The 13,134-nt window shown below is 30.2% G+C and overlaps 2 protein-coding genes across 2 annotated transcripts; both read left to right on the top strand.

The window, feature by feature from the left end:
- The first annotated feature begins 6,469 nt into the window (after positions 1–6,469).
- Positions 6,470–9,427, top strand: LOC139899454 (uncharacterized). Its single transcript, XM_071882284.1, has 4 exons — positions 6,470–6,995; positions 7,567–8,849; positions 9,255–9,278; positions 9,371–9,427. The coding sequence occupies exons 1-4, from the start codon at positions 6,470–6,472 to the stop codon at positions 9,425–9,427; spliced, it is 1,890 nt and encodes a 629-aa protein (XP_071738385.1).
- A 618-nt stretch (positions 9,428–10,045) lies between these two features.
- LOC139899448 (uncharacterized) lies at positions 10,046–11,416 on the top strand. The gene is made up of 5 exons (XM_071882271.1): positions 10,046–10,201; positions 10,317–10,584; positions 10,685–10,781; positions 10,927–11,057; positions 11,304–11,416. The coding sequence occupies exons 1-5, from the start codon at positions 10,046–10,048 to the stop codon at positions 11,414–11,416; spliced, it is 765 nt and encodes a 254-aa protein (XP_071738372.1).
- Positions 11,417–13,134: the final 1,718 nt, after the last annotated feature.

Genomic DNA, 13,134 nt, shown 5'->3' with positions numbered 1-13,134 from the left:
TCTTAAATATGTCGTATTTATTCGATTGCAGTAATCGATATTGTGGATATATGTGTCAGTTTGTTTGAACATGTTTTATTGTTAACAAATATCTATGTCACTCCTTATTCTATTTTGCTATGAATGATATTGAATGTTGATTTCTTTTGACTACTTCATGCATCATTCACTCTAATGTTACTATTAGAGTGATCTAAAATCACTTAGTTGGCAGTTTTATATTACCACCAATTATGATTTCGTAGATGATTTTCTAAATTCGAGTATTATATGATCACTGGATGTTATATTTTTGTAGATGATTGATTCATTTATTTGCATTATAAAATTAAACCACGAGATTATACATTGACCTTATAATTCCTCATACGATATCAACATATAATTACCATAAAAAACAAGTCAACCCAATATACCTAAAAAAAGCAAGATATAATACCATGTTGTTAATACAAGATGGAGGAAAACGAGTTTGCTCTAAATCAACTTCCACGTAGTGTTCTACTAGAACCTCAACTATACTACCATGTTGTTAACATTGAGGTGCTTAGCGGTAAACTTCAGGTACGTGATCTAACTATTTAATTCTGCTTAATTAAATTTTGTTCACGTGTAGCAAAGTTAAGTCATATTAATTCTTATTAATCAGCGTCTTCCAAAGGAGTTGATTGGACTTCCTGGCCTCCAAAGTGGTAGTACAGTTTTTTGCTATGATAATCTAGGATCTAAATGGAAATGGCGTCTTATAGAAGAGAAGGATAAGAAAAAACCTAACTTGGTCGTGCCTACCGGATTTCCTATTTTTCGCGAACAGAAAGCACTAAAGCATGGTGATGTATGTTTATTCAGCTACATAGTTGCTGATCGTGCGTTTTATCTACTACATGTTTACAAAAAGTAGGGAATATATTATTGAGACATTGAGAATTATAAATTTGGGGTTTACAACATTTAATATGAATAAGTATTTACTTTCCTTTTTTACGTTATGTTTTGTGTTAGTGAAAGTTGTATTTGCATATGTTGTTCGTTACTATTGTTATATTCATATCGTATAATAAATGTGTGTTCGTTTCTTTATTCCCTATGAATGTGCAATAATTTTTTTTGATTAAATTGTATAAACAATAAACAATATATTGATACATACCAAAATTGTCATTGAATATAAAATAAATCAAAATTTTTCCATATATAGTAACTAAACCCATACTATTTATTCACTAGATATTTTACATTATAAATTTGTTAACCTTAACGTAACATCTTATATTTGGATTATGCTAAAATTAGTCCCGATTTTTCTTACTAATTAATTATAAGGTTACCAAATATAAGATTTTTTAGTTTGATTCATTCGTTTAACATATTTTCTGGCAAATCTTTTCAATAAATGATTTAATTAAATTCATTAAAAACGATATTACTCATATATTAAACATTAAAAAACATTGAATGTATTATTATTATTATTATTATTATTATTATTATTATTATTATTATTATTATTATTATTATTATTATTATTATTATTATTATTATTATTATTATTATCATTATTTCATTAATAATCGAAAAAATAGAAAGCGACGTCTCAAATTATGTTCAAAAGCTTCCCCGCCTTATATCCTTAATATAAACCCTAATCCATCGCAGATTGAAGAACATATCTACCCATATGCTATTACACTTCAACATAAATTCTATCGATTGAGATAGTCAGTCACACCCTGCACACATCACTTTGATTCGGAATTCAATGGACACATCAAATTGTGAGGAACATACACCAGTTAGGAAAAGGAAGATCAAATTAAATCCAACTGAGATGAATACAGAGTCGTATACTTTAGGTAATTGTTATATGCTTAACTAATTTAATTTCCACAATACTGGTTCATCTTCACATTCTTTTTATATTCAATAGTGAAATACTGATTGTTGATACTGATAAGTCTAATTGATTTTGACTATGAACTACATTACCAGTAGTTTACAAACAATATCTTATTATAGTACGTATATCAAACGACAATTTTAAAAGTATGTAAACATATTCTGTTAACTGTTATTGAAATGATCCTTGCTTTAAAATCCAAGCACATATTTTCTTTGTTTTGTAAATTAAAGTGTTGGTTTTGTATTATTATTTGTCTGTTTTTATTTTACATTATCCATTTTACGAATAATGATAATTACTATTATTTGATAATAACAGGATCATCGGTAGAGATCAATAATCAACTAAGCATAGGAAAGAAACAAAGGAATTTATGTGGAAGCATCAGTTCACCACTTTCAGATATCACTAACCGTTAATTACACTTTAACAGTCTATTGTACCCATTGTTTATATGTTTTCTATATTGAAAAATATAGAAAATAGAATAAAATAACATGTTCATTTAGCCTTTTAAATATTATTAGATTGACTGTTTTTATCAATGTAATCCCAGGTACACCACTTGCCAGCAACATACAACAATCTCCAAGCACACATTCTATGAACATGATTACTAACCGTTCACCTTTATCAAATATCACTAATGGTGAGTCTTTTTCAACGATTGTTTGCTACAATGAATTTTAAGTGATCAATTATAATATGTAAAATTTATTTAAACAAATTTTGGCTGTTAATAACAACAGTTCAACGAAACAACTCTTCATCAACATCAATTGGAGATAATCAACGAACTGGCAAAAGAGGAAAATCTGTTGGACGTCCTCCAAGATACATACTTCAACATAATGATGTTGTGCCTTTCGACTTGGATATCGATTCAGAAAACATCGATTGTTCAGGCTTAATCAATACGTTGAAATATCTAAATCTTTTACGTATTAATCAATGATGTTGATATGTTATATTACTTACTTTATCAACATGATCGTTTAATACAAAATATAATAGGTTCTGGGACGTTTACAAATTCTGGACAACAAGTTAACTTCACAACGACGCCAAGAGGAATATCTTCATACAATACTGCACAAGTGGACCAAGCTGACATTCAACATAACACCTGTAAAAGACTGGAAGATATTCATAACAAAAGTTCAAGCATTTCATATATAAGTAAGTAACGATTAGTCTATCATGCTATTATTATACACAATTGTATCATTCGGTTTACTAAAATTTAAAAATCTAAAAATATTACTTATTTTATAGCTCGGACTTGCGCAAAAGAAAATGTTATGCCTTATAAGTCACCCTTCAATACTGCATCATCCACTACACAAACAGATTCTGTACAAGGTATGCTTGAAGACAAATCCGGTAACATTTATACAGCATACCAATAAATGATTAGGTTTATTTTCGTTTTTTGAAATCTACATATAGTTATACTGAATATATTTTAACTAATATCTTCTACTAAGATCTACAACACTGTTTTGTTCAGCAGATACAATAATTAACATAACAAAGCACCCTCTAGGCAGACCTAAAAAAACAGTTACATCAAACAATGCTCAAAAGAGTGTTACTCTAGAAGTTGGTTCCTCATCTAATTCTGAAGGTATCCATAGTTTTCTCCCTAAATAATAATTTATGATGTATTTGTCAGTTGGCATTGGTATTTAAATCGCATAACAATGCGTATTAATAAAATAATTGATTACAACATTAATTTAATTGCTGCAGCGATTTCTCAAGGAAGCAGAACCATATCAAGACAAAGGAAACAACCTGTGCAATCCAATCTGTCCTTAGAAAATGTTAAAAATTCCAAAGGTTGATTTTAATAATACAGAATCAGTTCCATACTACTAATTACACTAATTTTAGAAAAGATAGATTTATTTACATAAATGAGATATAACATATTAGCACTATTGTTTATATATCACAGGAAATCGCAGAGGAAGAAGACCTAATAACAATTTCTCAGATTCTCAAATGATTCCACTTGGAATGAATAGTGAAAATCTTAATAGTTCCTACGGCAGTCACTCAGAACTTACATTAAGGTCTCCAATTTCTAAAGGTATAACCATATTAATACAATTAAGTCACGTGTTTAAAACTCCTATTTTACTAATTATACAACTTTATAAAGAAATGTTTATATTTATGTTCTATATAACTCAAACAGATTATCGAGACATTGGTGATCCGGTATATATCTGTAGCTCGTGTAAAGCCAGGCTATGGAAATCAGAAGCAATGCGTGGAAATAGATCTTTACCCAAAAAGTCATACTCACTTTGCTGTTTAGGCGGTAAGGTGGAGTTACCAGGATTGGTACATCCACCAAACTTACTAATGGAACTTTTTACCACAAACACACCAAGGAGTAAAAATTTTGTTGAAAATATCAGACGGTATAATATGATGTACAGTTTCACGTCCATTGGTGGTAAATTAGACCATTCAATCAATACCGAACGAGCACCTTATGTCTACAGAATGTGTGGTCAAAATTATCATTTGGCTGGAAGTTTATTACCTGAAGATGGTCAGCAACCACGTTTTTGTCAGTTATACATCTACTCAACCAATAATGAAGTAGAGAATCAAATCAATGCATACAGGTATATATTTCTAATTATTAAAGTTTAAACTTTAAAAATTAATTTCAACCTATATTAAAATCAAAATTTTATATATAAGCAATTCAAAACACGCGAATAAGGGATCAAAAACGACGACAACTACATCAACTCTTGATCCATCAATAGTTTTTGAAATAAAAGGTTTATTGGATGAAATTAACCCATTGGTTAAACAGTTTCGCATGGCCAGGGATAGGTTTGACATGAACTTAGTTGAACCCATACGTTTGAAATTAATTGGCAGCAGAACTACTGATGGATGCAGTAATAACTTACCAACGTGTAACGAAGTAGCAGCACTAATAATAGGGGATCTCGATGGTACTACCGATAAAAGAGATATTCTTTTGGAAACTCGAGAAAAAAAATTGCATCGAATTTTTGAACTACATCCTTCTTATCTTGCACTTCAGTATCCGTTATTATTTCCCTATGCAGAAGATGGTTATAGGACAGATATTTTGCATCAAGGTGTAGAAATAGAAGATAAGTCTGGACACATCAAACTCACATTACGTGAGTTTTTTGCATACCGATTACAGGTCAGAGTTGGTGAAACATCATTGATCTTGATGTCACGATCCTTATTACAACAGTTTATTGTTGATGCATACACAATGGTTGAAAACACAAGGCTCAATTACATTAGGAATAATCAAAAAGCATTCCGAATTGCTCAGGCAGCAACTTTATACGAAGCTCAAGAATCTGGAAATTATGATGTATCTCTTATGGGCACCAGAATAATACTACCATCTTCATTTACTGGTGATGCAAGGTACATGCGAGAAAATTACATGGACGCAATGGCCATCGTAAGAGCATACGGATATCCAGATTTGTTTATAACCTTCACTTACAATCCAAATTGGCCTGAAATACTCCAGTTTCTAGAAACTCAGAATCTCAAACCCGAAGACAGACCTGACATAAATACTCGTGTTTTTAAAATTAAGTTAGATGCTTTGATCTGTCAGCTTAAAGATGAAAAACTATTTGGTGGTCTTATTGGAGGTAATTGAAAATTAAATAGGATGCTTTCACCACTTTTACTCAATGTTTCAAGATATTAAATAAAATATTAAATAATTGTATCACATTTGATTTTTCTTTTTGCAGTGTTGTATGTTGTTGAATTTCAGAAGAGAGGACTTCCTCATGCTCACATTTGCATATTCATGGATAAAACCCAAAGCATGCCAAATCCATAAGACATTGACAATGTAATATGTGCAAAAATTCCTAATAAAGATGAAGACCCAGAATTATATGAGCTTGTCTCTGAGTTTATGATTCACGGACCCTGCGGACCAGATCACCCAACATGTGCCTGTATGAAAAAAGGTATATGTTCAAAGCATTTCCCTAAAGACTTCACAAACGAAACACGATTTGACAGTGAAGGCTTTCCAGTATATAGACGTCGTGATGATGGGAATTTTATAATGAAATCTGGAACCAAACTTGACAACAGGTAATCAAGTTAATCATACATCATTGAAAGTTTAATATGATTTATTACATTGATTAATGTAATAATAATTTATCATTAATATGCAGAAACGTTGTTGGTTACAACAAGACACTACTCAAAGAATATCAATCTCATATAAACGTTGAGTGGTGTAATCAAATTGGGTCTATTAAATATTTGTTCAAATACATAAACAAGGGAGCTGATAGGATTTCTGTATCTTTTCAACCAAACACCGAAGCTGATGCAACATAGCGAATATCAAAAGCTAGAGATGAGATTGCAGAATAATTTAGTTGTCGTTATATTTCTGCTTGTGAGGCTTCTTGGCGATTATTTGATTACCCGATTCTATACAGACAACCTGCTGTCTATCGATTATCTTTCCATTTGCCAAACCAAGAACCAATTTTATTCGATTCACATGATGACATGGATACAGTACTTTTAAAGCCATCTGTTGGAGCTTCACAATTCTTAGAATGGATGAACTATAACAGTGAACATCACGAAGCAAGACAGTACACTTACATTGAATTCCCACGTCATTATGTATGGAACGCAACAAAAAGGAAGTGGACTGTAAGAACACGTCAAAGAACTGCCGGTCGAATTCATTTCGTTCCTCTAAAATCCGGTGAGACTTACTATCTTCGTATTTTGCTTAATAAAGTTAAAGGACCAACATGCTTTGAGGAGATACGCACTGTCAATGGCATTTTATACGATAGTTATAAGGACGCATGCTATGCTATTGGACTATTAGCTGATGATAAAGAGTACATTGCGTCCATTAAAGAGGTTCATCAATGGGCTTGTGGTGAACAATGTAGAGACCTGTTTGTATCATTAATTACATCTGATAGTATTTCATGCCCGGAACGTGTGTGGAAAGAAACATGCGACTTACTATCGGACGACCTAAAACACGAATGCCCTGAACGCCTTAGATCCAATGGTAACTAGATTTAATTATTTTTTGGACATTTTATATAATACTTATATTATATTTATATTCTTATATATCAAAATTTACAAGGTACATCGGAAGATACAGGCTTTATACCCGACTTAAAATATTTTCCAAATTGTTTTTCAATTATGATGGAATATATCATTTTTTGAACGTATAAATTCTTCATTATAGACTTATTAATCTCTATCTTTTTATTTATATTTTTTTTTCTTCAGATCCAGAGATTATGAAAAAAGTCTTGCACAACATAGCTCTTGCATGAATCGAGAAACAACTAAACAGATCAGGATCATCTTTAAAAAACATCCCGAATATGCCATTCCCCGATTATGAGTTCATAGAAACGTCTTGCAACATGTTAATTCAAGATGAACTGGATTTTAACATGGATACTCTTAGAGAAGAACATCAAACCTATCTTTTGACGATGACATCTGAACAAAAGTTAGCATATGATACAATTGTTGATTCGATTGATAAGGATGAATCAAGAATTTTTTTTTATACGGTTATGGTGGCACTGGTAAAACTTTTGTTTGGAAGACTCTTGCAGCAGCAATAAGGTCACGTGGAGATATAGTTATAAATGTCGCATCAAGTGGAATTGCTGCATTACTTTTAAGTGGGGGTAGGACAGCACATTCACGTTTTGCGATCCCTATTAATGTACTTGAAGATTCTTATTGTTCAATAAAACCGAAAAGTGATTTGGCAGCGCTATTGAACCGTGCTAAATTAATCATTTGGGACGAAGCACCTATGATGCATAAGCATTTCTTTGAGGCATTTGATCGCACCATGAGAGACATAATTAAATCAGATAAGAGTTCAAGGCCTTTTGGTGGAAAAGTAGTTGTTTTTGGTGGTGATTTCCGTCAAATACTACCTGTGATACAAAGAGGAACAAGGTCTGAAATCGTGCATGCATCATTGCATTCTTCATATTTATGGTCGAAGTGTCAAGTGTTGAAATTGACTAAAAACATGCGACTAAGATGTGATACAAACAACATTGATCGGGAAGAGATTGCTGAATTTGCAGATTGGGTATTAAAAATTGGTGAGGGTAAGATTAATGATCCAAATGACGGTGAAGCTGATGTTGATTTTCCGGATGACGTTTTACTAAAAACAGACTCCAACCCGGTCGAATCAATTATCAATTCAACATATCCTTCACTTAGTGAAAATATTGTTGATCCCAAATTTTTTCAAGACAGGGCAATTCTTGCAACAACAAATGAAGAAGTGGAATCTATTAATGAACATATCTTATCAAGTTTATCTGGTGAAGAAAGGATTTACTACAGTTCTGATAGTCTATCCCCCGATGAGGACGACGACATATTTGCTCAACAATTATATTCACCTGAGACTTTGAATGGTCTTAAGGTTCCTGGTGTGCCTAACCATAAACTTGCGTTGAAAGTCGGAGTACCAATAATGTTACTTCGAAATATCGACCAATCTAAAGGGTTGTGTAATGGTACACGATTACAAGTGGAGAGGCTGGCAGAACATACTATTGAAGCTAGGATAATTACTGGTCACTCTTTTGGTAACCTTACATACATAGCACGAATGGTAGTTGAACCTAGCGACAAGAAAATAGCAGTTAAGTTTCGACGAAGACAATTTCCGGTTTCCGTATGTTTTTCAATGACTATCAATAAGAGTCAGGGGCAATCTCTTGCAAATGTCGGATTATTTCTGCGTAAACCTGTATTTACTCATGGACAGCTGTATGTTGCTGTATCTCGTGTAACTACCAAAAAGGGTTTGAAGGTCGTTATTTTAGACAACGATGGAAAGGATTCAAAAATCACAAAGAATGCGGTTTACAAGGAAGTTTTGAGGCGTATTTAAACTAATATATTAGTAAGTATGTATACCGTCATTTTGTTTGTTTCTTATTTTCATTGTACTAAACCATGATTGAGAAATAGTCAAGGTTACTTTTGGTTTAATTCCATTTGTTATCATATTACAAGTTCTGTAAATTTGATGCAGCGAGAGTTACTTTACACTTACAGGTTTCTTACATTTAAATTTTACATTATTCTGTCCATTTTAAACCTGAACATATTGATCGACAGTTCGCATAATTACAGGTATTCAATCCACTTAAATAATTGTAAGTGAATAATTTTCTTTTTTTATTTGTAAAGTATGTAATACATATTACATTTATGTATATAAGTTTTTTTTTTTTAACTTTATACCCAAGTTAGCTATGTGCAGATGTATAGCTTTATGTTCTACCAGGTATGAGATTACAACATCCATATTTTTAATACTAATTTACAATCATGTTTATTGGTAACCTCAATTGTTAATCACATTGAGCATTGTTTTAGGTATCCAATTCGCCATCTGATCCTAGACAATTTGATCGATATACTTTCTCACTATAGCAGGATTTCAAATCAGATGTAAGTTTACTATTTATTATGTGTGTAGAATAATAACATAGTTTATTACTCATTTAATTTGTACCAGTAAATATTAGTTCACTCTATATTACATTGGAGATATAATTTGTATTAAACAATATATATTATATAGACTATATGTATAATACAGAATAGTTAAGAAAAACCGATATTATAAGTAGATTTAAGTTGAAACTACATGCAGACAAAACTTTTACCATTTGAGTTTGCGTACATGATATTGTATACTTATCTTTAATTCTAATAATTATTTTTTAATAAGAATTTGATAAAAATCTTTCATTCAAATGGTTTCACGTATTATAGTTGATACAGGACAACCCTAAAATTATCATGCCATTTAATTTTAAGATACAACATCAATTTAATAAAAAGTTATCTAGAATTCTAAATAGAAATAGAATATCATGTTTGTAAGTATTATTTTTGGTGTATATTTGATTTAATTAGAACAGAATACCAATCACCATTTAAAATTAGAAAACTGTTCCTATAAATGTCATACTTTTTTCATTGTTTTTCATTCATTCACGGTCTTTCTACAAAATATAAACAAAAGATAATATTTTTGTTTACCTAATGGATGCTGCTGTTATATTCAATCACTTGAATGATCTACATCCTGACATCCCTAATCCTCATGTTCGTGTTCAGGTATTTGCGGTGTTTAGAAAAACCGCATTCAGGCTTCCTACAAGTTTAGGGCCTATGGAGATTATTCTTATTGATCAACAGGTACTATATTATAGAAAATTCAAATAGTGTACATTCATAGTTGTTTTTACTATAATTTACCTGTCATGGTTGTATCATATAAATTGTTCAATGATCATAAAATACATTTTTATAGGGCGGCAAGATAATTGCATCCGTTGATATGAGCTTGATAGCCATTTTCCAAGATATGTTAGTCGAAGGTCGTTTTTTGCATATTTCTCGCTTTAGCCTGGTTTCTTACGATGATCATTGTAAGCTTATAAAAAAAGAATGGAAGATCCGCTTCATGCTTCATACCCAGGTACTACCATGTGTTGCTTTTCATCTACTTAATGATGGTTACGATCCTGTTCATTACAATCAAATCATCAACTCCGTTCTACATCCAAGAATTGCTTTTGGTATGTTTTCTCTAATTTACAATCGTAAATCTATTTCAGTGTACTGTTACATTTTGATATTTTTTATACATATCAATACCATCTTATATTTTAAATACAGATGTTGTCGGCCAACTGGTTGAACTAAGGGCGTTGCACGTAAATTACAGAAATGGACAGCTTTTGCAATCAATTACGTTTACTCTACAAGATTTAGAGTTTGTTCTCACACTATCTATACAACCACATAATATAGTATTAATATATTAGTATTATATTGACATTCTTTACATCATTAATGAGGAGCATTCCCAATTTAAATCGTGATATAACTAACTCTTTTTAAATATCAAAATATGTCAGGGGTAACAGGATAAGAGGAACACTATGGAATAATCTTGCACTACAGTTACATGACTATGCTATAACTCATGTCAATGATGGTGTTCCATTACTATGTTTGCTAAACAACATGTTAATTAAACAATGGCAAGGTTAGAGACAATTTTTAGCCTAATATGTTTATTTTTTATTATCTATATATATTATTTTATAAAATCACACGCAATCAACTTAACATATAGTTATATTATAAACACTAGGTGCTCCTTTGGTTTCTAACCACCTGTGGGGTTCCCGCCTGTTCGTAAATGTTGGTATCGATTCTATCGTTGAGTACATAGTAGCGTAAGAAACTTTATACCATATTCTTTAATATAAATATTATATTGTTACATTAGTTGATAACACTGATAAGCATTATAATTATTTTGATAGTCTTCAAGATCTTCCAGGAGGTGGTATGTTACAAGGACAAAATGGAGGAAACAATGCTGCATTTATTTTCATCTAAACTATACTGATGAATGTCATGTTTGAGAAGAACAACTATCAACTTATCTTTTTTTTAGTTTCAAGATTTATTGTCTAATAATCTCAATTTTATGTCATTGGGACAAGTTTTATATTTCCTTTATATTTTCCTTTTGTATTCGTATTTTAATAATAATCCTGTTTATGGAGTTGAAATCGTTCTATTAAGACAGATTATGTTTCATATTTTCATTTCGATAGCATTTTCTCCCATAAAGTCATTGTTACATGATTACTTATTTTTGTGTAGTTTATATAATCTATACTTATACACTGTGTAATCAATACATATCTACTTATTTAATACATCAAAATATCTTATTTAAAAACATAATAATTGTTATAAACAGTTAGCTAATAGCTACAAATCCTAATATAAATCAATCAATTTTAAATGTAAACATTTTTTACAAATTATAAGGAATACTATATTCAATTCAATATGCATTTAACCAGGTAGTCAAAGTGGTTCAATTCATTTATAAATTAACCATATACAAACAACTACATCTATTCTTTAAAATAATTGAAATCATCTAATTTAATGCTAATTGATACAGTTATATTTTCAGTTATAATAATTAATAGGTGGTCTACCCGAAAATAACATAATTCCTTCACTAATTTTAGATAATTGAATGCTTTATTTTTTATTTAGTTTATCTTTAATCTGGTATATTTTTTATATTGTTTGTGTTTAATAATTTCGAGTGATTCAATCAACGGAACAAAACAATCATCATTGTAATATATTTGTTACCAATTTATATTAGTTGGTAATCGATGATTTTGAAAGCTTTGATCGGCGGAAACACAAATCATCTCTGCTAATAATACCGTATTGATATTAAAATAGATTGACATTAATGCTAAAGGAATTAAAATAGTCATGAGATATAATGCTAAATAAATTAAATAGATTGACATTAATGATAAATAAATTAAAATAGTTATGAGTTTAATCTAAATTGATTGACATTAATGATAATTCCGAATGGTTTTAACCATTTTGTAAACAGATTGACATTAAAATAGATTAAAATTATATTTTAAAAATTACTTATTCTAAAAAACTTCGGAATTTATTCAATAATTATTAAAGATTTGGTCAAAACAATTGTTATTGTTACCTAAAAAATGATACAATTAACATAATTCCTAAAATAAAATTACCTATTTTATAAGTATTACCAGTAGCAAAGTTTCTGTTTTCTTTCATTCTAAATGCAAGATCTGCAACGAAAATTTTGTAATCAAAATGGTTAAAACAAAGCAAAAAGAAAATAAGAGTGATTCAATTCAAGGAACACAAAGGGAAAAAAATAATGAAGTGCATCATCAACAACAAATCGATGAAAAAATAGTTGAAGAATACGAAATTAGTCATTAGGATAAGGTATGTATCTCTTGACATTGATTATAATTGTAATTGACAAAGAAAAATCTTAAAACTTTTATGATGTTCCAATTTTTATACCTTTTATTTTCTATAGGTCTTGAAAAAAAAATTAATCAAAGAGAGGCTAATCTGAGATGCAAGTTGAGAAAAAAGGTTACTTTCATTATTTTATTGTATTTACGTTTATATAAATCCAAATTTTATAACAACATGATGAGGAAACCTATAGATCCTTTAATGATATATTAAGATGAAAAAAATGAGATGAAGTAAAAATAAATAATGTTAATGTATATATT

The sequence above is a fragment of the Rutidosis leptorrhynchoides genome, chromosome 1, assembly GCF_046630445.1.
Source record: "Rutidosis leptorrhynchoides isolate AG116_Rl617_1_P2 chromosome 1, CSIRO_AGI_Rlap_v1, whole genome shotgun sequence".
NCBI classification, from domain to species: domain Eukaryota; kingdom Viridiplantae; phylum Streptophyta; class Magnoliopsida; order Asterales; family Asteraceae; genus Rutidosis; species Rutidosis leptorrhynchoides.
Note: the sequence above shows the minus strand (reverse complement) of the source record. Positions and strands in the feature narration are given on the sequence as shown.